This window comes from Periplaneta americana, chromosome 13 (assembly GCF_040183065.1).
Source record: "Periplaneta americana isolate PAMFEO1 chromosome 13, P.americana_PAMFEO1_priV1, whole genome shotgun sequence".
Classification (NCBI taxonomy): domain Eukaryota; kingdom Metazoa; phylum Arthropoda; class Insecta; order Blattodea; family Blattidae; genus Periplaneta; species Periplaneta americana.
Genome location: NC_091129.1, coordinates 2254778 through 2279936, shown reverse-complemented (window position 1 = coordinate 2279936; position 25159 = coordinate 2254778). Strand labels below are relative to the sequence as shown.

General features: G+C 36.9%; 1 protein-coding gene across 4 annotated transcripts in view; it reads right to left on the bottom strand.

The window, feature by feature from the left end:
• Positions 1–25159, bottom strand: part of pdm3 (pou domain motif 3) — a 1106201-nt gene that overhangs the window by 74193 nt on the left and 1006849 nt on the right. For all 4 annotated transcript variants that reach the window (XM_069842807.1, XM_069842806.1, XM_069842809.1 and 1 more), the window contains exons 5-7: positions 18504–18771; positions 13414–13566; positions 8134–8355 (exon numbers count right to left, since the gene is read on the bottom strand). In XM_069842807.1, the coding sequence (XP_069698908.1) occupies positions 8134–8355; positions 13414–13566; positions 18504–18771 (643 nt within the window). The remainder of the gene's footprint in view (positions 1–8133; positions 8356–13413; positions 13567–18503; positions 18772–25159) is intronic.

Sequence of the window (25159 nt, the reverse complement as noted above, 5' to 3'; positions counted from 1 at the left end):
GTCCAAAATTGAAACCAGTCTGCGCATGTTTACGCCGCCATGCTACTGGTAGAAATAGAGCGGTAAACACGATTGTCATACTTGTCCTTTGTTTTGTCTCGGGTGTTTTTAGTGAACAGTGTGAAAGTAATGGCAATAGAATTTTGAAAGATGATATATTATCGCCGCGGACTCATGCTTAACATGTCGGCATCATACAATAACGTGCGGTGTGCTTTTAAAACATAATTTTGCCGCCCGATTGTTGCTCTGTAGGTTTCACTCTAAGCGTCACGTTGTCACGTCTACTTCCACGATAAGAATAAGCACTAGTTCGTTATGTTGGCTTTCTTAACTCTTAATAATAACTCTTTAATAATAATTTTAATCACATACCTTAATGTTCGTCCTCAGCACAAGACATTGCAACCTCGGTTTTAGTCCACGTGGATTAGACAAATAAGTGTCATTTAATAATGGAAGAAACTGAAAACAATAATACAATTAAATTTGAAAGACGTGCCGAATGTTAGTGCATGAGGCCGCTCAAAGACCTGCCGAATGTTAACCATGAGAGCGTGGCGATAATACCATCCCTGTTTAATTTTCCAAGCCATTTGCAAAAGGTACGATATAATATTATCTCTGTTGTTACAATATTAACATAATTAAAATCAATCAGTAGTTTACGACAATAAAGAATACTTATCAGCAGGGAACGGATTTATATGGACTAAAAATATATGAAATATGTAAATATATATGTAGTTATTTTTACCAAAATATGGAATTAAATATGGATTTTTACCAAAATATGGAATTAAATATGGACTTAAAATTATAAAAAAATGACTATGTACGTTAAATATTGGTACATTTTAATCAAACTAAACAAAAAATATAATGGACGTACCTTATCTTCCAATGTAGTTTCAACAAAACACAATTTTTATTGTCTGTTACCATAACAATAGGTTACAAACATTTCTTTCAAGTGCTGAAAAGTGAATCTTCTTCTATTGTCTCTGAGGATAGATTTATACTGACTAAAAGAGCGTTCGACGTCACAAGAAGTAACTGGTACATAATTCAATTTCACAATGTCTGCTGGGGATAAGTCCAAGTTAATCTTCACTGTTGATTCACCACTCATCACAGCAACAACCTTTTGTAGTTCTTCATATCCAGGGTTTTTTGAAAGTACAGTGTCCACCTTAGCTCTTACTGCATCTGCAACTTTACCTCTACCACGATTCAGTTGTTCCACAGTACTATTTATAATTTCAAAACTTTCAGATAGTGAAAGGTGCCTATTTTGGAGACTTTTGAGCGTTTTTATGATGCATGAAAATGTATGCTGAATGTTAGCTAAGTCATTCTTCACACTTATGTCACAGGTAACTGTTTTCGCAGTATCAATTGAGACTGCATCTTCAGAGTCCAATGCAAGGAGAACATTGTTAATAGAGTCTATATGTTCGGCATAATATTCAACTGCTTCTAGCCATGTACCCCATCTAGTTAAAATTGGCTTTGGTGGCAATGGAATTTCAGGGTACATTTCTTTCAACACGTTAACTCTACTGGGAGCTTTGAGAAATACTTTTTTCACTGATGAAATCAACAAATCTACTTTAGGGAAATTGTCTCTGACCACTTCTGCCACACGATGAAATGCATGCGCCACACAAGTAAAATGAGTCAATTTAGGATATACAACAGATAATGCTTGTCCAGCTTTGACCATATAAGGGGCAGCATCGCTAATAAAGAATAACACATTATCGTACATAATACCCTTTGGCCACAGGATACCCATAGCTTCGTTGAACAGTTTAACTATAGTTTTGTTATTGCACTTTTCTAGAACATCACAATGTAAAAGAATTCGTTCAGAATATTGTTCACTTAACAAACCGATAACTACATTACCAACAAGTCTACCTTCTTTGTCGGGAGTCTCATCAATGGAAACCCAAATTGAACTATCTTTAATTTCATCTCTTATCTTCTGTATTGTCTCATCGTAGATGGATGGAGCATACGTCTTCCTAAGTGTTGACTCATCCGGGATTGTATGTTGAGTATATTTTTCAAGGAATTCCCTGAAGACCTTATTCTTTAGTTTGTAGAGAGGAATATCAGCAGAGATGAGAGAACGGCACAGGTCGATGTTAAACTCAGATCTTACATTCGATGTTGTTGGTTGTGTTAAAAACAATTGTCTCTGCTTGGAATTTAGTTGTTTGTTGGCCTGATGTTTACTAGTTGTAATGTGTTGTTGCACCAGGAACTTTTGTGTAGATGATACTGCACACTGACACAAATTACAAAATAATATTTTATTGTCAATTGATAAACCATCTTCTTTAAATTCTGAAATGTAACTTGTTAGTTTTGATTTTAAATTGACTGAATGACGTACTTTTGGCATATTTACCGTCTTTATAGTATGATTTACAAAACTGAACCTATGTGTACTCTGACTGGCATTTAACTGTTGAGCTGCACAACTGAAGTCTGTTAAAAATTTTAAATTAAATTAATACAGTTTTGTAACTTACTTTCCCATTGTTGATAGGACTGCTAATTTTCAAATAACTCTGATGTTAAAGGGATTACTGAACATGTGTTTAAATCTCTATTGTTGAAATGTATTTTTAAAAGTTAATGGAATTTTGTTTTGTTTTATTGTTAAACCTAATATAATATGGACTGTTTTATATGAAATATGGAAAATATATGGAAATTAACGAAAATATGTACTAAACTCTAAAATATGGAAAAATATGGAAAATAAAAGTAGGATTTTTCAACCCTACACATTGTGAAACATAAAGATAATGCAAAATATAAATTATATTAGCTTTATAAGTAAATATGTATTTACATATAAATCCTTTCCCTGCTTATCAGACTGTAGAATATCACACTGAGTGAATTATTTAGACTTACACATCATATGTTAAAACATTAGTGGAAAGATAAATTTTTGTTTTTATTATGTAAATGAATTTATCTGCAAGATTATAAACTTTCATTCAAGATCCATATATGGATAAATAAATATACAGATAATAAATAAATAAATAAATAAGTAAATAACTATAATAGCTAAGCCTTCTTTGTGGACTTATGATTCAGAGTTCACCTATAAATAACTCTTTTACATTTTGCCGGACATATATTTTATTAACAAAAGCAAGGAATGGCATCTTATTGATATTACATATTTGCATAAAAATTATGTACCATCACTCCGCAAGCAATGATAATATATCTATTTTATTTATTTAAAATAAAAATACAATATGTAAAAAATCCACACATAAAAAATGTGTTTTTTTTTATCTTGCATAAAGTGATTGTTTAGTTTTTAGGTCTTCAAATTACCTATTGTTTGCAATGTATTAGGTACCGATACTTTTTATAATTGATAGCATTCCCTTTATTAATTGAAGATTTTTTTAATGGTTTATTGATCGATCAGCGCATTTAGCGCTATACAGATCAATTGAAGAATAAATTCAATGTAATTTGGCTACATTCGCACACTATATTTTGCCAGATTACCTATGTCCTGTGGTCTAGAAGTATCGGTAATATAATTTTCGATTCTTTAAAACTTAACAACAAGTCTATACTGATTATCACATATTTATTTCACTTAAGAATTTGATTATAATAAGAACTTGTGTAATCAAGGTGCATATATTTATGTCTTGTGATCTAAGAGTAATGTATGTTAATATAACTTTAGATTCTCTGAAACCTAACAATTTGCTGATTATCGTAAAATTATACAAGCTATAATGTGTATTGTGTAGGCCTATTTATGGATGTATGAGTATGTTTTCTATAAATTGCTGCGTACGTATTTTCTTTTCTTTAATGTTCTAACGCATATCAATGAAACTTTGAATATGTTTATTTCGTCCTAATTTTACGTTAAATGTCGAAAATGGCCATAATCTGTCAATTTTAGATTATCACAGCGCTAATTTGCGTGATTTACGTATTGCTATTATGCGTCTGCTCTCCAACAATATGGCGGCAAGCGCAGCGTTCAATTTGCCCCGGTTTCCTCGTTTCGCGCAGCCGAGACTGTAGGGGCTTGGGTAGCACAGTCTAATATATACAGTCGCGCAACTTCAACACTTTTTTTGCCAACATTCACGACACCAGCGCTCAAGCGGCAAGCAAGGCACTGGTCATAGGGTTGATACAGCCAGCCGTGCTTTAAAGGTATGCGAGATGTTATAATAACGTTTTAATCATGCGTCGGAATAAAGGCAATGTGTGCAATGACGAAAATTGCAGTAACAACAAGTTTAAATCTCCGAATTTGTCGTTCTTCAGATTCCCTAAAGACCAAGAGAAAATCATAACTCAGTCATAACCTATAATCCACGCTGTAGGTAGCCTACGTATTGTGTTATATAAAACATTTATTAGTTGTCAGTTACCTATTTGTATGTCAGGAAGGAGAGTTTAAATAAAAACAAAGTAAATACCTGTTACATTATATTATTGTTTTGCAGAGATCATGTGTACATGTGTAACCATACATTGGATAATGTATCTACAGTTTTTAATGCAAGTAATTCCATAATTTTTGTATTCGTGTTTTTTTCTTTATATTTTTCAAAAGTTGAATGTTATATTGCATTCAAGTAGGGATTATGGTGTTAATTTTTTTTTAAGAATTCATGGCGTATTATAATCCTTTTGCAAAATATTCACTTCTTGAATAAATCCAGACTGTGTCGATAAATTTCTGATGTGTTGGTGTAGATTCATGTGGCAGACGTATTAAGTTCTCAAGAAATAAAAGAGCCTTTTTAAATCCAATATAAAAAGCAATCTTTTCTGTAATAATTTGCATGACTGTTATTGGTGTTGATTTTACATTACCAGTGATTATTTGAGCCGTTCAAAGCAGAAGTGGTGTAAGTCAAAATTAGGTAATGAGGTTTAAAGTAAAAATTCTGTAAAATACAGGGCAAAGTAGCAATTAATATATCCTTCGTGCTATTCACTGACTACTAATAGTTTAAATAAATTCAATATTAACTGCTACTTTGCGCTGTACTTTACAGAATGTTTACTTTAACCTTCATTACCCATTTTGACTTACACCACTTCTGCTCTGAAAATAAAATTATGCCTACATTTTCTGAGTTAATTGAAGTCACAATTTTTTCAACAAAGTTGTGTATTCATTTGTTCTCACCTACGTCATAATAACAGTAAATGCATGTAAATTACATATTATATAGGTAGGGTAAGTTAAAATTAAGCTTATGTGTGAAAACTGGAAATGTAATGTAAAATGCGGTAAACTTTCCATAAAAATTTAAACCATAATATTAGCACTATTAGCAACTCAAAATAATAATAAAAAAAAATGAAAACATAATGAACTTCATAAATCAATGTCTGTCAAATTAAGGTTTAAATCTTCCCCATTTTTATTTTTAAGTTTACCTCAGCGGCCGAGTTTACCCCAATTTGCGGTATGGAAAATAGTTAATTTCTCAGGAAATAGGGAGAGGAGTTCACCACGCGATGTACCCTACAAGATATGCCCTACAATTTTGACTCTTCTCACAGGAAATATAGAGTTCCAGTGGTTCATAAATATATTTAGGAATTAATTGAATTAACCGTCCACGTACAAACAATTAGGCCTATATTATTTCAAACCATGATACGTGATCAGGGCCATGATTCAGTTGTAAGGAGCAGAAAGAATTACGTTTATTCCCAGCTTCTGAAACTTGTAGATTAACTGCGTGTAAAATTCTTCCAGGATTCTAAAGTAGAATTAGTAAGAATCATATGCACTTATTGTATAGCATAAAAATATAAAATAAATTACGCAAAACCCGTTTTTTGATGTGTTATATGTCGTGTGCACACTTTTAACTTGCCTGCCGCTAGAGGGCTACTGTCGCGCCAGCTGTCAAATGTTGGCATATTTTATACGTTTGAGTAGCGTGACTGTATCTATTAGACTCTGGTGATACATCAACATCATTGGGCCACTGATTTACTACAGCCTCAAAGCAGTTTCTAAATCTTCATCTGATGCTCGCACTATGTTTTTAGGCAGAAAAGTTTGTATGGACTTCAGGATTCCCTTATGATTTAAAAACCTGTCCTTGAGCTGACTAATAAAAGAATCTAAGAAGAGAAGGAAAATTAAGAGCCTAAAATACTCTTCATGACTCTCTGTCTTGAAGTAAGAACGCTGTGTTTGTCTTCCTGCAGTTCTTGGAATTTAACATTTTAGCAAAGAGAATTTACGTGGAAAACCCTCTAATTCCTATGTACATTCACGAATTAAAATTAATATTATTTTTGTTTCTTGTCTCGTATTTTTCTCAAAATTTCGGGAGGGGATATATCCCCTTAATCCTCCCCCCCTTGCATCCGCCCCTGCTAGGGTGCTATTCATAGACATTTCGCTAGCCCGCACTATGAGCGTGCTAAACTAGCCCCGGCTATCGACTGGTTACTTGTACGGGATCCATATCATATCATATCATATCATATCATATCATATCATATCATATCATATCATATCATATCATATCATATCATATCATATCATATCATATCATATCCAATCTACAGTGTCAATGATTTTAGAAATATAAGGTTTATATACTATTTGTTTTAACCGCATGAAATTGACAAATCTGTACAAATCAGTACATTTTAACCTGATTTTATACTATTTCTTTTAAAACTTTTAACCTGTTTTGTGATTATCTGGTGATTGTGTATTTATTTTTTATATTCTTACATTTATTCACATTGTAGTAGCCATCTATTATATATATCTACTCTGACGTTGTCTATGGCTGTAAATCGCTGGATGACATTAAATCTATCTATCTATCTATCTATCTATCTATCTATCTATCTATCTATCTATCTATCTATCTATCTATCTATCTATCTATCTATCTATCTATCTATCTATCTATCTATCTATCTATCTATCTATCTATCTATCTATCTACCTACCTACCTACCTACCTACCTACCTACCTACCTACCTACCTACCTACCTACCTACCTACCTACCTACCTACCTATCTATCTACCTACCTACCTATCGTCCCACCCACCCACCCACCTATCCATCTACTATCTGTCTGTCTGTCCGTCCATCCATCCATCCATCCATCCATCCATCCATCCATCCATCCATCCATCCATCCATCCATCCATCCATCCATCCATCCATCCATCCATCCATCCATCCATCCATCCATCCATCCATCCATCCATCCATCCATCCATCCATCCATCCATCCATCCATCCATCCATCCATCCATCCACCTACCTACCTACCTACCTACCTACCTACCTACCTACCTACCTACCTACCTACCTACCTACCTACCTACCTACCTACCTACCTACCTACCTACCTATCTATCTATCTATCTATCTATCTATCTATCTATCTATCTATCTATCTATCTATCTATCTATCTATCTATCTATCTATCTATCTACCTACCTACCTATCGTCCCACCCACCCACCCACCTATCCATCTACTATCTGTCTGTCTGTCCGTCCATCCATCCATCCATCCATCCATCCATCCATCCATCCATCCATCCATCCATCCATCCATCCATCCATCCATCCATCTATCTATCTATCTATCTATCTATCTATCTATCTATCTATCTATCTATCTATCTATCTATCTATCTATCTATCTATCTATCTATCTATCTATCTACCTACCTATTTATCTATCTATCTACCTACCTATCTACCTATCTATCTACCTATCTACCTACCTACCTACCTATCGTCCCACCCACCCACCCACCTATCCATCTACTATCTGTCTGTCTGTCCGTCCGTCCGTCCGTCCGTCCATCCATCCATCCATCCATCCATCCATCCATCCATCCATCCATCCATCCATCCATCCATCTATCTATCTATCTATCTATCTATCTATCTATCTATCTATCTATCTATCTATCTATCTATCTATCTATCTATCTATCTATCTATCTATCTATCTATCTATCTATCTATCTATCGCTAACGCTGGTTTAAGAATACGAAAAACGTTAGTTCGCTGCTCATCCACCGGAATGTCCATGAGTACTGCACCTTGAGAGGTGGGGATGAGCAGCTGGGCGCCCTGGATGCCCTGCACCAGCTGTCCGGACGCCAGGATGAACTGCGGCATGGCGGCAGGCTGCGGGGCCGCCAGCAGCTGCGGCAGGGCGCTGGTGGGCTGGGCGGCCGCTGCTGCCGCGGCTGCTGCAGACGTCAGCAGGTTGCCGACGGAGTGGGCCGGGGACGCACTGGCGCAACTCGTCGGCAGCGAACCTGTAATACGCCACATCTCCGTGAAATATCTCCATGACAACTAACACGTCATGACTTCTGTTATAACTTGTGCCATAAAATTAATAAATGATCTTCCAATAAGAATGTCACACCAGCGTATAGGTAACTAAGAGTGGACACTTCGCGTCGGTACCTTTGATGTAGCCGGACTGATTTCAATTACCTTCAAGCCAGCTAGAGCGTCAGATTCTGCTTTCTCCCTAGAGTTGGCGCTGACATCACACCAGCTAGCAGTCGACACAGCGGAAATATAACACATACAATTAATACATCTAGGTACATTATGTACTCAAATAAAATAAATTGGACCCATAAAATAATAAATCCGTCATTAACTGTAATGTCTAGACTCTAGAGTTCCTTTACAATGAGAGTTGAGACGTTGACCTCAACAATTAAAATATATAATGATTTGATAGCGCTGAAAATGGAAAAACAAAACTCTTACGAGAAGTAAAACCATATACCTATATTATATTATATTATATTATATTATATATAAATATTAAACGAATTTGATACATTATTTTTATAATATAATTTATTATATATGAAATATATAAAAAAATATTATTACAACTAGTTTGTCACTGAGAAATAAGGAAAAGCTGTTAACTTGAATTTATTTGAAGCAAAGCGTTACTGGATTATGCAATAAGGTAGGCGATCTTTGGATCCTGTGTCTCAACTCTATAACTCAATTATCTTAGTGTATGCTCGGTTACACTAACCTCTAGCGCTTGAAAGTGGAACTAAACCCTGGTGCACAGAGAAACAAAACACAGGAAAATTCGCTCAGTGTCCATTCTTTATAATCCCTATTCGCTGGTCACACTTTCAAAATCAAATAAATTATATAAACGAAAGAGGTTTATTTATTTAATTACTATTATTTTGAAACACATTTAATGCCATTACGTATGGAAGAGAACGTCAGTTAAATGGCCGCCGCGACTACGTTGGGTTGCGCATGTACGTGTCTTCCAGTTTTCAATAACAGACCTGCATAAACCAGGCTCAATAACGCACGTGATATTGTTCCTTAGGTCATTAACGTTTCTGGCTTGTTGGCATAAATCTGTTATTTAACATAACCCCATAAGAAGTAATCCAGCGGCGTTAAATCACATGATCTGTGGTGCCAGCAACATCACCACCACGCGAAATGATGAAGCACCTGAACTTCCCCCTCAAAAGGTTGACTGTTTCGGGAGCAGTATGACACGTGGCGCCATCTTGCTGAAACCAGACGTTTCTGAGATCCATACCTTCCGATTGGGGCCAAAAATAATCCCGGTACTCTTCATGTAATGCACAAAATGCTTGGCGAATGGATGACTTTTTTTAATAATACATTTTAATGATTTCTACACGTTGTGGAATGGTGTAACGTTATATTATTATTTGTCAATAGCAACTGTAACCATGGGAAAAATATGACTGCTATAGCTTCATAAACACAACAGTGTTATATGTTAAAAGTAGGACACTCTTATTGGAAGACTCTTTATTACTAAACGATTTGCCATGCTATAATATTTAATAACTTACCTCATTGTTGCCATAGCAATCCCTTTCTTCATAGACCATGATATCAACTGCCCATCATACAAATCTGATGTTATTCCTTTATCAATGGAATTAATTTGTATCATCTCGTGGGGTGCAGCGACTTGTGACGGTGAATGGATTTGCTTGCTTTTTCCACTCTGGAATTAATCCCATCCGAGCTTTGCCAGTCTTATTAGGTACACACAAGACGCCTTTCTTGGAAATAACGAAACCACGTTTTTTGCAGGCTCCTATGATTTTCACGTAACTGTACTTGGCATCGGAAATGGTTGTTATGTAGCCCTCCCACAAGGGCTCGATTTTCTTGGGCATTGCTACTGTGATACACCGTGCACTCTGATTATGAAATCACTCACTACTGGTCTGTCACCTCGCGCCACAGTTCAGCTGTCGTGTGATTCTTGACGCACATGACGTCATTCAAATTCATTATCAGCAGGCTTCGAGACTCTGGACCCGATACAATAAGTTTACTGCGCATGCACTATAGCTTGTTGACTCGCTGCAGGTAGGTAGAGATGTGTTGAGGTAATAACGTTGCTAATTAGAGTAGAGTACGGTAGTATGGGGAAACACACACATGTACATTCTGAAAGTAAATATACATTACACAATGACAATGTCAAAAGAATGTGAAAAGCATTTATTCTCCTGTCTTTTATAAGCATTTGTGTTTAATTATACACAGTGTTAATGGTGGAAATAAGCATGTAGCAATTTTAATTTCTTCATTTATCCTATTGGTCGTCTTTAGGAAGTGCAGTTACAGTACCGAATTGAAATGTACTACAAGATACATTCTCAGTGTCTCAAACGTAAATATTTCTCGCTTATCTGCCAAAAACAGTTTGTACTGTTAAAAGCTAGGCTCTGCGTCGCATGACGTGATAGGAGCAAAACGAAAAAACCTAACATCATTGCAGTCTCTAAGAGACAGGCCTTTATTCTCGGGTGACTCTATGTCCACAAATTTACTGTTTATATTACACAATGCTCTATATCCGTTATTTTTACATAAAATTGATTTCCTCTTCTGTTTTACACCTTCAGTAACCTGTGTACTTGGTGTCTCATTAATTCTCTGTGTCATTTCCTCCACTAATTTGAGGGCTTCCGGCATCTCTTGCTCTGACTTTTCTAACCGTGTAATACAGGGACATCATTTTATTTTTACTTCAATTTTTATTGTACCTGAGTTTTTGAATGTACTTCACTCCCACCCCTTCTACTAGTAAACTTCCAACCGTTCACAATACAGAGCCGAGGGCGCGTAAGCAGTACTGAGTGAGTATAGTACGTTCCAGAAATATGTTCGCGTTTTCCAGTGACGAAAGAGCTTTCAATATTGAATCATATTTTCGCACAAGTACTGTCGTCCGTTTGCCTACGTCGCATCCCGGTTTCCCCCACCTGCTTCTGTTCGCCCCTTTGTAAAGTCTAGTAGCTGGGCTGTCTTAGCTCTTTTCTGAAAACATTAATTTCTGTTAGGAATTGGACGTCTACGTAATATTACACAAGTATTTAAAATAACTTAAATAAAAGGGTCTCGTTAAGTAATTAACTGTCACGTGATTCCCTCCCCCCTTTCTACGACCCTGCGACATAACCACTTGAACGGACAGTAGATAGCATTTCTGAGTAATTTTATCTTTTCGGATCGGGCAGAAGTGAAGATTGAATTTACAGTACGTAAGGTACTCTTTTATAGAGTAGGTATAGACTTATTTCAACATGAGTTACTCGTACGAAGGACGAAACTGGTAATTGGAATTAGATGGAATAGTCTATAGTGCGATAATATGCACAAAAGAACTGAAGCCTGTATCGAAATGAACGGCCACCATTTAAAAAAAAATTGTTTCAATATCCATATTATGATTATTTTTCAATTTAACTTCATTCTCTATATTGTACGCTAATGTGTTGTAGACAGTATAATATACACTGCATAATGAATACGTCCGCATGGATAGCTCAGTTCGTGAGTAAAAACACTCATTGTTAATGCTGTATTGTATTTTATTAAACAAAAATCGTAACGAAAATTATCAAACTCAAAATTGCGATATATCCTAGTTTACGTAGGCTAAATGGATGAACTACTTTTTTTCCCTCCTATACCTACTCCAGTCATGGAAGGGGTAGCAAACGGTGTTTCCTGTTTCAATCGTTAATAGAAAGGTATAGCCAGATTAATATTAAAAAATTTTAGTAAAAATAAAATGATGTCCCTGTAGTTTCAGACACAGTTTGTATGAAAACCAAATTATTCGTCAGAACCTTCAAATCCAGAGCGTTTTTCTTTGCGTATTTGTTGGCATTCATTCTACAGTACCCCCACCCACTGTACGCTTTACCACTATACTCAGTACGCCGTTATGCGGATTTCCCACTGAACTGCTCTATTGGGTCCGAAGTCTCGAAGCCTGGTTATCAGAGATCGGAAACAATCCTGTATTCTCTTAAATTTAAAGATACAACATTAGAATAAAATAAATATGTACTGTACATATACTGAAAATTTGCGAAGCCCCAGATGAATATCGGAGACGCACCAGTCTGAGAACTCCTACTTTATACACTGCAGATGTGCCCAGGAATGGTGGTACAGTCGACTGATCCTAAATCCCTACACTTTTCTAAGAACATTGCGTGCACTACTAGGTGTTCATTTCAAAGTGTGTCGTGACGTCACTGTTGATGAGTCAGCGATTTGAAGCGAGTTTCAGCTTTTGTGTCAGAGAAGTTGCCTATTAATCAAGGCGTTCAATCTGAACTTGAGAACGTGTACGGCAGCGTTGTCAGACACAGCCTAAACGGAGCGGAGCGCTCCATTATAACTCGTTGCGTGCTCCGGTGCTTCCACAGACATAAGCAAGTTCACGCTCCGACTGGACGTCTCGAGCACCACAACCGGTTTCGGAGCTTACTACTCTGACACTACTGGTGTACGGCATAACTTGAACGTCGTAGCAACAGATGGCGGTCTGTACTGTCTGTATGCTACCATAACCTCTTTCGAACTGTGTTTTGCGCGGCCAAGTCGTACGCAGGGTATTTGTTATCATAGGTTGCGTACGGCAACATTCCACAATACAAATCAAATGCTCCGTGTCCATGTTGACCGTCGAAGTTAATGTCAACAAATACGTAAGTAATCGTCTTAACCCTCTCCCCATATCCCGACAGTAAGAAAAAATTCACCTCAGTACGTGTTTCGAAACAGTTCACATTCCTGCCACTACCGGCGTTACGGTACGTATCGGTAAGTACTCTTCTGAATGAACGCCGTGCTTGCTAGGCAACTTCTCTGGCAGATAAGTAATACACCTCTGCGGAAGTGTAGGAAGATTGAATTCTCTAGGCTCATCGACTAGCCACGTGACGACATACAGCGATCCATGACACTCTTTGAACTGAACACCCTGTAGATGGTGATTCTGACTTCCCGTTGACGTTACCCACCTGTGGCACTTGCGCTGAGGTTGAGCGGTGTGTTGATCAGCTGGGTGCCCAGGCCTGCCATGCCCTGCAGACCTGCGGCCAGGGAAGCGACCTGTGGTAGACTCTGCAGGGTCGCGAGGTTCTGCAGATTCTGAAGAGTAACCATTCCTGCCACTGAAGAACAAAAGAGTATGTCACATTTTTGAGCTAACCAAATCAAACAAGACTCTGTTACATACCTCCAGACCTCATCACATTTATATTTGCTTCTGAACTCTGTTTTTGAGAGGAGGAGGAGACAGGGCGTCTCCATCTACAGATGTGTTCAGCATAAAGTCTGAAAACTCCATGTCATTATTAATTATTATTATTTATTTATTAATTTATTTATTTAATCTGACTATTACACTCTTACTACGTCATACTACTTTTGACCAATAAAACGGTACGAAAGGACGTATTTCAACCTATCATGGCTGCTTATCGCACAATTTTATCGCGTCCCTAGCATTTGTTTAATTTTATCGCATCCCTAGCATTTGTTTCTTTGTTTGCCAACATTTGAAACTGCACTGGTCTGGACGTCAAAAATATATATAAAATTACAAACCACTCCAGTCGATGCACAGCAGTTTCAAATATGACTCGCATTGGCATTCAAGAACAAGAATTAATAAAAATCACTGATCATACCTATGCATCTTCAGAAATCCGATTTACAAATAAATGAAGAGGAAATCCTGAATAAGTTGAATACACCATGTAGGTCTAAATCAACGAGTTCCACTTCTATTACGCACACGTCCAATATAACATCAATTGAACCACCAACCACATTCAAATTTGAAAATTGTACATTCAATAATTATTCCTTTTAAAATTATTCATATTTATTTTTTATGTCATCGTCGTTAATTAAAACTTTTCTAACACTTGTGTATATTAGTTAGGTTATGTTATAGCTTCTGCTCTGAGAGGATAAAAAGAACTTCTGCTGTATGATATTATGGATAGTCACGTATCAGAGATTGTTTAATATTAAGATTTATTGAATAGTAATCATTAGTGTATCCGTATAAAGACACTACTGCCATCTAGCATGCATCTAGCGTAATATTTGTAATGTTGAGATGGTACAATAATACGTTTGAAGACAGTTGTATTTTCGTAAGCCAATTAATATTTTATTGTATTGGAGTACTTCGTTACTTCTAATCTTTATATACTTTCTTCTAATCGTGTAATAGTCAATTAAATCCCACTCGAGTTTTGATTTTCTCTAGATAAATCAAAACGTCTAGTGAGATTACTGTTGATAAGATTAAGGCCATAAGGCCTTCTCTTCCATCCCACCATTAGTGGGGGATGATTGACATAAGTTCTGCGAAAGCATCACTTACTTCTGAAGATGGAAGGAAACATGTCAACAAGAAATATTTAACCCAATGGCCAAGTTCGGAATCTTTGTTTAAGTATTCCTTACGAAGAACTTTATTTTTCTGAATTCTACGGAAAATACTTTGTCCTAGATGGAATGTGCAGCATAACATACGACAGTCGGGAAAAGAAGCAGCTGGGCAGCTTGTTCGAAGTCCACGTAGTAACAATCAACAATAATTTACTGTCCAGCTAGAGATAAGCATACTTTTTCAGTTCGGTCCACATGTTCGTATATTCTGTATGAGTTCTGTATTTTAAGCTGCAGTATGCAACTGATATATAAAAATTGTTCACATAAACATGCATTGTTGCGTCATTGCCAAATGCGACTGTGTTTACATTATATATATATATATATATATATATATATATATATATATACACTACTGGCTTGTGCAGCAAATGGTGCAAACTAAGTTCATTAGACGTTCAAATAAAAATTTTTCAAATTTATTTTAATTGAAGAATACCAGACATTTTGAAAGTTATTTGCTTCCATAATAGTGAAACATACTTCCTCTGAATGGTTTTTTATGCCAAATACTTTTTCTTGAACCTATATACACCTTCAGTTTTTGACTTTCAACGCGAAAACGCAAGTAACAATGTCAGGACGATCATTGGGCTTTTTATTTGAGAGTAAAGCAGTAGCTATTTCAGGTCATTGCGGATTGTAGGTGAAAGTTAAAAAAAAATGTCAGGTTTGCTATGCTTTCGAACAATAGACATAGCATCTTGGTATAGCTGCTGCATGTAGAGCTTGAAATGTAGAGGGTAAAATCATTTTATCCTGCTAAGAGATCTTGCTGAAATGATCGGAAGACTAAAAAATCTTGTAGACCTCTTATTTTATCAGTAAGTAATACCTTTTGGTCTTTCCTTAGGAACTGTAATTTTTGCGCTCTCTCGAGCCAATACTGAAGAGAATAACGCATATAAATATCTACACCACGCCGCCATTAAGTATATGAAAAAGACCCAACCCAACTGGGTTAATAACTATAAAAATATTTGATTTTTAATAACAATATTATTTTACGTAAGTTTTGTAGTTATATAGCCGCCACTCAGTAAATTATAGAAATGAAGATCTAATTTACTTACATAACCCCAAAATGTTTCACTTTCATATCATCAATATAGCATTAATATGTATAATTAATGAAAAATAGTCACATCATGGCATTAACTATAACAATATTTAATTTATAATGGTAATAATGTCGTCAAACCACCTCAAAAATTTTGTAGATTTTAATATCCAATACACAGCTGTACTCAGAAAATTACACACCGCAGAATCAGACCTGTAAATTATTTTTAGTAAGAGTTGTAGTTTTTAATAACCAATTGAATTTGAGCTCTAAATATGTCGGCAATCCTGCAGGGCATGGCCTTCTTGTAATAGCCTATTGTTTAGTGTAGTGTGTGTTTTGTTTTATCCTGTAATGCAATTAGTTCTCAAAACTGACGAAAGATGGATTTTGGAAAATAGGAAAATTATGTAGGGAAACTAACGCTTCACTGAAAACTACTACTCTTCTGAAAAACTTTGGGCTTCAAGCTTCAAAATGAGGGTTCATTTATTAAAATCCGTTCAGCCGTTTCCCCGTAATTTCCATTACCAGTTCAAATTATATATATAGATTTTCTTCACATGTAAATAAAACTATTTCAACATTCTTTTTTTTTTATCGATAGTTTAAGTGTTATTTTTTACGTTAAGCGTACATTACGATATCGGTGGTGCTGTTACTTTGTGAACACCCTTTCAGTTTATCAGGCTTAAAAGAGTTTTTCGATATACCGCAATCGGGTCCTCCAAAACCAACGCAAACTGACTGATTTAATCCTCCGTCCTGTCGCAAACATGCCTTCCCCGACTATCGGCTATAATGACCGTAAACTGGCGGTCCCTTCGGAGTCGTTATAACCGGTTTAGACTGTATTTATTAACTTTAATACTCTGCTAAGACGTTATTAATTGACATATAATTTAGTTTAGGCCGAATTCTAAATGAGGCAGTAGAGCAAGTGGACAGCTTCAAATACTTGAGGTGCAGTAACATGAGCTGCTGCCAGGAAGTCAAAAGGAGGATAGCAATGGTAAAGGAAGCTTTTAACAGAAAAAGGTGCATCTTCTGCGGACCTCCGGAAAAAGAACTAAGGCAGAGACTAGTGAAGTGCTTTGTGTGGAGTGTGGCATTATATGGGGCAGAAACATGGACATTACGACGAAGTGAAGAGAAGCGACTAGAAGCATTTGAAATGTGGATATGGAGAAGAATGGAGCGTGTGAAATGGACAGACAATAAGAAATGAAGCTGTGTTGGAAAGAGTGGATGAAGAAAGAATGATGCTGAAACTGATCAGAAAGAGGAAAAGGAATTGGCTGGGCCACTGGGTGAAAAGAAACTGCCTACTGAAGGACGTACTGGAAGAAATGGTGAACGGGAGAAGAGTTAGGGGCAGAAGAAGATATCAGATGATAGACGACATTAAGATATACGGATCACATGAGGAGACTAAGAGGAAGGCAGAAAATAGGAAAGATTGGAGAATGCTGGGTTTGCAGTGAAAGACCTGCTATTTGACAGACTATTGTGTATGAGTATGACTGTATTCGTTTAATTTACCACGTTAAAATGCAGGTTTTTTTTTTTTTGCCATTCTCATTTACTAGAAAGATCGTTCACATTATGAGCTAGCAAATGGCAGCTCCCTGAAAAAATAAATAAACAAATACAAATAAAAAAAAGTGACCAAGCATGTTCTTTCCGTGGACCTTCCACATACAATATTCAAAGCAGTAAGTAGGATATGCCGCATACTTTTATTGCATTGTATTCAGAATAGACCTCGGTGATTATTATTATTTTTAAGGCGACTTTATGCTACATGCAACTCGCAAATCGGCGACCAGTACTCATCACAATCTGGCAACCCCGAAAACCTACTAATTAAAAAAATAGAAACCAACTTTCAAGCAAACAATTACCGGTAAATTTGCATAATAAAATATGTATATTTGGGTTACTGAAAAGTCATGTCAAATTGAAATATAACGTCCTGTAATTTATACTTTTTATTATTACCATTTAATACGAAAAAAATTCGTACCGGCACCAGGAACCGAACCCAGGACCTCTCAGCTCTGCGCGCTGAGCGCTCTTTCTAACTGAGCTATGCCGGGACAACTGTTAACAGTTGTTGAATATGGCCACAAAGTCATATATATATGCGCTCCTGCATACATGACGTGTATCGTCTCAAATGCAGGTAGTAAGGCCGTAAAAACATTACGATAGAGGTTCGGCCGGCGCCGTGTATCGTGTCCCGGCATAGCTCAGTTGGAAAGAGCGCTCAGCGCGCAGAGCTGAGAAGTCCTGGGTTCGATTCCCGGTGCCGGTACGAATTTTTCTCGTATTAAATAGTAATAATACACATTGGCTACTTCATAGTAGACGTGTAATATTCAATGAGGTGGGCGAGACCTCATACTTAATGAATATTGATGTATTATACTTTTTAGTTTTAAAAATCTGAAATGTCCGAGTGTGACATTCTGCTATCCGAGAGGGGGTTTCCCCGGGGCCACACTTGAATTCATCACAGAGCCCGTTATAAGAAGAGCCAGAGATGAAAACTCTAACAATAAGGTAAATCCTTACTTGTCCCATTGATGTGAGCTGCACTGGCCGCCGCTGCCGCCTTGGCGGAGTCTATAGCTGCGATGGGGTCGGGGGAATTCGGCGCCGAGCGGTTGTGTGTTGGAGTCCCGGGTAAGCTCTGATTGCTGTTGTGTCCATTCATGGAGTACACGGACTGCTGCTGCTGCTGCTGCTGGGGTGGAGGATGGTGCTGATCGAGGGCCATCGGAGTGCTGTCCACTCCCATCGCAGCTGGTTCAGGGGATGGTGGGTTCGAATCACAACTCTCCTGTAACAGAGAAAATTAATATGTATGTTTTGTACTGTATGCATGTAGAGCAGGTGATCTATGGCGAATACTTGGCCTAATCTCGGCAAATACCATCTCGCCATCACCAATTCCATCGACGCTAAATAACCTCGTAGTTCATACAGCGTCGTTACATAACCAAGTAAAAAATAAATAATGCGGTAGCTTCCCGTTGTTTTCCGCACACCACTCTCTCTTTCGCATCTTAAAAGATCCCAGGGGCTCCAGCGTGGAGGTGAGGAGAGAGGATTTGACTAATTAGGCCAGGCCTGCACAAGGTTTGCGCTCTCCGAGCCGGCTCACAGCTCATGAGCGGAATGCAGATATTAGCTGCGATCTGTATAAGGGTGGACTGGAAGAAGGGGCGATCTCGTACAAAATATACACAAAAGGAAGTACTCTTACGAGTGTTTATGAAATGAATTCCCGTTCAGTGTTTGTAAAACGATCTTGGACTATTATTAATTAATACAGAAATATTTATTTTACAGAAATAATGGAAACTCTATAGCTACTTAAATGTACAATATCATTTTGTTTTATTTTTATTTATCAGTACATCGAAACGAGGTTTTATGCTGTTGGCAGTTGAAAGGAACAGTAGCCTACTGATCATAATGAAACATCAGTTACAGATGTTCGATGCCTGCCTTTATTAAAGTTGATTATAGAAAACAGTTGCTCACAAATACAAATGTTAAGTCAAACATAGCAATCATTTTCACAGCCAGCCTGTGTAGTCGTGGATATTATTGCTAATGTTTAGTCTTGTAAAACTCAACCAGGCTAGTAGTATTATTCAAACGATCTTTAGCCCTTAGGTCACATTGAAGATCAATAAGTTCGAGCTGTAAATCGTTAAATGTTAAATGTTATGTTCCGTCTTTTAGATTCCTCCATACTGTACTGTCTCCTCTACCTACAGCAAGTCTATGACATTCTGACGTATCTCCCTCTCCGTTTCGGCGAGCGGTAAACACGGCTCTCCCGCTCCGAAAGAGCGCGCGCGCTCGTTGAGCGCTGTTTGTTCAGGCCTGAATAGGCCCTCCGGACTTCACCGAAATTCACCGCAAGGGTTAAATTAATATCAGTTCTATCAGGCTTTTGGCCCGACCAGAGACCGGAAAATCCCAATTAGCTTTTGTCCCCCACTATTGAATTATTCCTTAATTAAACATAGAAATGTGGTCTCATGGTATCCACACAAGAAAAACAGTAAATACTGTTTTAAGAAACACATCCCCACTAAACCTTTTCTTTTCATTATCCATGAAAAAAAAAAAGAGAGTAGAATATACATTTTAAAACCTATAAAGGATAGTAGCGTTAAATATTTCGGAGTAAAGGCTGGTTTTTAAGAATCGACGCATGCGGGATGCAGTCCGGCGAGCGCTGTGTACCGTCTTCTCATTGACGCGAGAGACTTGGGGTTTCTCACGCTGAGAGTTCGCTTGGTGGACCAGTTACTGGGCACAGACTGTGTCCAATGTATCTGTTTGCTACTTTTGGAAGAAGAGAAAATGATCCTGCATTTTAGTGTAAAAGGCATTGTTATCTTCATCAGACTGTCTGTCAAAATGTAATATATCTAATTGTTTTATTTTCCTGCTTTACGAAGGAGATAAGAGGAAGAAATTGGGCATGGAAAAACTGAAGAACGAAGAGGAAATAAGAAAATTTTAAACAAATTAGAATTCACACCTGAAATTAGTAACGAGTATGGACCCATCTAAAAAGCTGTATAAAGATAACAGCACAACAAACAATAGAATACAGAAAAGGTGTGGGTATTAAGAAATCTTGGATTACGGAGAAAATGTTGTAGAAGATGAGAAAATGGAAAACCATCAACACAGAAGAAAGTAGAAGAAACTACAGGGAACTAAATAACGAACTAAGAAGAGAAACTGGTAAGTCCAAGCAAGATTGGATGAAAGAGAAAAATAAAGAAATAGAGAATGTAGAGAGAAAAGAAAGATATGATATAACGTGCCACGCGAAGTGAAATGTTTGGACTTCAAAAATAAGAACAGGAAATCCATGTAGTTGATAGATGACGAAATCCGCAATGAGATAGCAAATAAGGAATACCAAGACATTAGAAACATCGTCTAATTTCATATGAAAAACTAATCGCAAGATCTGTGCTAAAATCCTAAAGGTACGTTTTCCTCGGTGCGGCTATCGCAATGATCGTTCAACGATGATCCTGCAGCGATAATCGTCGAGCACTATTTCTTTGTATTTCACATGGAGCTGTTTTCCTTCGAGCGACTGCCGCTAGAGTCGTTAACGACGATCGTACGTCTTGAATAGTCGTTCAGGAAAATGTTGAATATAATCGTCAGTCCTTAACGTTTGTTGCGAGGAAGACGTGTATCATGGCTCCTTCGTTTTCTGACGCGGATGATGAAATTCTTCTCGAGGAAGTGACGAATCATCCCTCACTGTGGCAGCTGTCACATGCGTCCTACAAGGATCAAAGGGTCAAGGACAATATATGGGCTGAGTTTGTCAATAAAGTTGGAAAATCAAGTTATTAATTAAGTTATTTAAATTCAATTTTTGATACAGTTTCTCTTCATTTTTGGCTCTTTTCATCCCATACGTATGGAGAAGTATTTCGTCTTCTTCCATCTCTTCAATCAAAAGACATTTAAGTAATCTTTTACGTCTACTCATTAAACTTCTGTTAAACACAACCTTCCTCTAGAACGATGCGATTACAAATGAAAACACGCGACTAGTGAAAAATCAACAAATCGCAGACAGCGTATTCCGAATCTCACCGGTCCGGTGGCATCAATGACGTCACGTTGCAGCGAAATATGGAACAAAACTGCTGGAAGGATCGATGGCTGTCATGGCGACTGTACAAGTTGTTGTCTGTGCTACGCTAGCAAAATTTTGTGAAATTTCCGTACTGCCATCTCGTTCAAAGAAAAGATAGCATAAACAATTTATTTCTTGAACCGGTAGTAATAACTGGTCCGTTGACATGTTCGCTCATAAGCCATTAACATATTGTTTTTACGTTGTGCTCATTACAAACAATACAGCAGAACACACCGCCATGACACAACAGTGCACGATGTCATTCGTCTGCTAATTCCGGCTCTATACAAGAACCAATCAGATTCACCGATGGCGGCTGATGGAGACTGCCACCACCATTGCAAGTTGATGGCACCGGTGTGACACCGGTGGAGCATCAGTGACGTCATCGGTGGAATTCGGAACACCGTGATGCCATCGGATTGCTCACCGGTGAGATTCGGAATACGCTCAGACGCTCCGAGCAAAATGGTAACCAACGATTATCGTTCAACAATAATCGAAAACGTATCTTAAGCGGTTGAAACATAAGGGGGCGGGAGTGGGAGGACAGTGAATATTTTATAACAAGGTGGAACTAACATTACATTACATTACATTACATTACATACATACATACATACATACATACATACATACATACATACATACATACATACATACATACGGGTTATTCCATATGAAATCGATCAGTAAAAAACCTCGCATTTTTTTAATACTCTAATTTTTTCCCTATTTATACAAGGTGCTGAGGACAGTGCATTTTCAAAAATATACTATCGAAAGTCAAACGGTTTTCGTACTATTGAGCGACAAATTTAGCGTATTTTATAAAAACAAGCCCCTTTCAGCGCTCAGAACTCTGGAACCATTTACTGCAGAACATTGAACGAGAGCTCATTTTGAATCTGACATTTGGTAGGTTATGTTAAGAAGTAATCCTTATTTTTATTATATACAGAGAGACAGATAATCTGATTTTACTTACTTTTAGGCTTTTTGCCGATTTGTAAAAACGTAAAAAATATTGAGAAAAAATCTTGCATTATTAAGAGGGATTCGGCATTGTTTGCTTAGTGTCACGGCAATAAGTTTCGGGGGTACTAAATAAATTATTTTCACACGCCTAGACTTGAACGGCGAAGTACCGCACGCACTGGCCGAGAGCTGAAGATAAGAGAGCGTTGGGCGTCATTTTACTCCTGTGTTTATGAAAACTTGTGATAAAGCTAGCCCAGCCATGACTGCTAGACGACACATCTCGTGTTTGTCTCCTGGTCTTGCTTGTCTCGGCTAGCTACCTCCTCACAGTCAGCTGGTTAGTTCACGCGCGTACTATTTATTTTCTTTATTTTATATTTTCAATACCTTCTTATCAACGGTGCACCAGTAAAAAATATGTGTTTATTTGTACTTTCAATGCGGAATTTAACCATATATTTTAAAAATATTTTTTTTCGTGGGCAAACGTGTCTTAATCAAGAAAAATCTAAATTTCTCCATTTCCTTATAAAACTGTTTGCATGCCAATATAAGCTTTGATTTCTCAGCATCAAAATAAACCATGATTTTGATCATTGGGTGAAAGGGTTTCGGAGCCACAACAGTTTAAAGTTGCTAATTTTATGAAAATACGATAAATTTAAATATTTTTAATTTAAACACTATGAAGTTCTGATGCCTCAAACTTTGCACAAAGCATTGTATCATAGTTCTCTACGTACAGAAAAAGTTTCATTGTATTTAGAAATTGTAAGGTCAATTTTATCTATATTTCGGTCGATTTGAGATGGAATAGCCCATACATACATAATACAAGTACATAATACTACAATACAATATAATAAACAATACTTTTCTCTTGTTCATTTATGCGCAATACGATTTGCTAACATTCTACACAATAAATGTTAATGAGTATATAAACGCGGTATTGGTAGCCTTAGTATCAGAATTGGGGCGAACAAAACGGATTTATAGCTGTACACGTCAACACTAAACGTTTTGAAATGAGCATCAACAGCTGAATTAAGTTTATAATTTTGACGTCTTTTACGTTTTCAATGTAATGATTATTACTATCTGGTTTTGACAAGTGAGAGGTGTGCATGTTATGGGATCTGAACCTGCAGTGCCGTGTATATATTTCAACTGGCTCAAAATGCAAGCCTCATCACATAACTTTACATTGACCATATACAAGCCCAGAACAAACATTGCGGTGTTTTATTTGAAGCCGCGCAGTCACAATGACATCGTTGTGTAGGGAGATAAGCTGTTGCTATCACACGGCGGCAGGGTACAAATGAGCTGGCGACTGGGGGGGAGCGTGATAACGGAAAAAAGTACTATTGGTTCTCAAACCGGTTTATGCCATTTAACAATAAAAATATATGAGAGTCCCACAAACTGTTCACAAATGTCAACGTTAGAAAATAATTATAGGAATTCAAGGTAGAATTACATACAGTACACTGTGCATTGTTTTATGTAGCCTATAAGATAACACCGCTACCTTTAAGATTTGTTTACAGCGTATATCGTAAAAGTTTGTAACAGTTGACAGACGAAATATGAAGACGATATAAATTAAACCCCAACATAATAGACAACATAATACGTAAGACAAAACATCATCACAAAAAACATAAGAATACAACACAAACACAAGAACACAATAAATGAATCATACTAACATACGAAAAGAAAAACACACACAAAATTGCAACCTCATTCAAGAAATTAAATTACAACATCGCATACAGAATAAATAACACTCTACAAAAACATCTCAACACACAAACAACACAAACAAACAAATACAGGGACATCATTTTATTTTTACTTGCATTTTTATTGTACCTGAATTTCTGAATGTACTTCACTCTCACCCCTTCACTAATGTCCTTGCTCCCGTCAGACACACAAACTTACGGCCGCTGTTGCATTCGAAGTCTTCAAGTAGTGAAGTAAACACTGCAGTGTATAGTGTGTTTCATAAATATGATTGCGTTTTCTATAGAAGGAAGACCCTATATTAATAATATCGTACTAAAAATTATATTCAAGAAACGATAAATTCAATTTCAGAGAATATGCTTCAAAATGTTTTTAATAATATGCGTACTGAATTGAAGCCTGCATTGTAATGAACGGCAACCATTTTCAGCAACTTGTTTAAAAATTCAGATTAGCTTTTTTTTGAATTGAGGTGGCTAGAAGCAAAGGAATGCTAGTGACATTTGTAATAACATGAGTTAAGTGCATCCAGTGTAAGCTAAAGTATCTAAAATTTTAGTGGCAAAGGGATATTTTAATCGCATCACACATTAAAATTTAAATAAAATTTTCACCGATTTTACGAAAGCTTAAATATTTAAACCCCATTTTCTCAAAAGTAACTTAAGTGCACTTACAGCCCTTCACTTATGACACCCTCAATTTAAATGCACTCTCTATATTGTATGTTAACACCAATAATTAATATGCTAAATAAAGTAAACATTACATAACGAACATAGCCGCCTGAAAA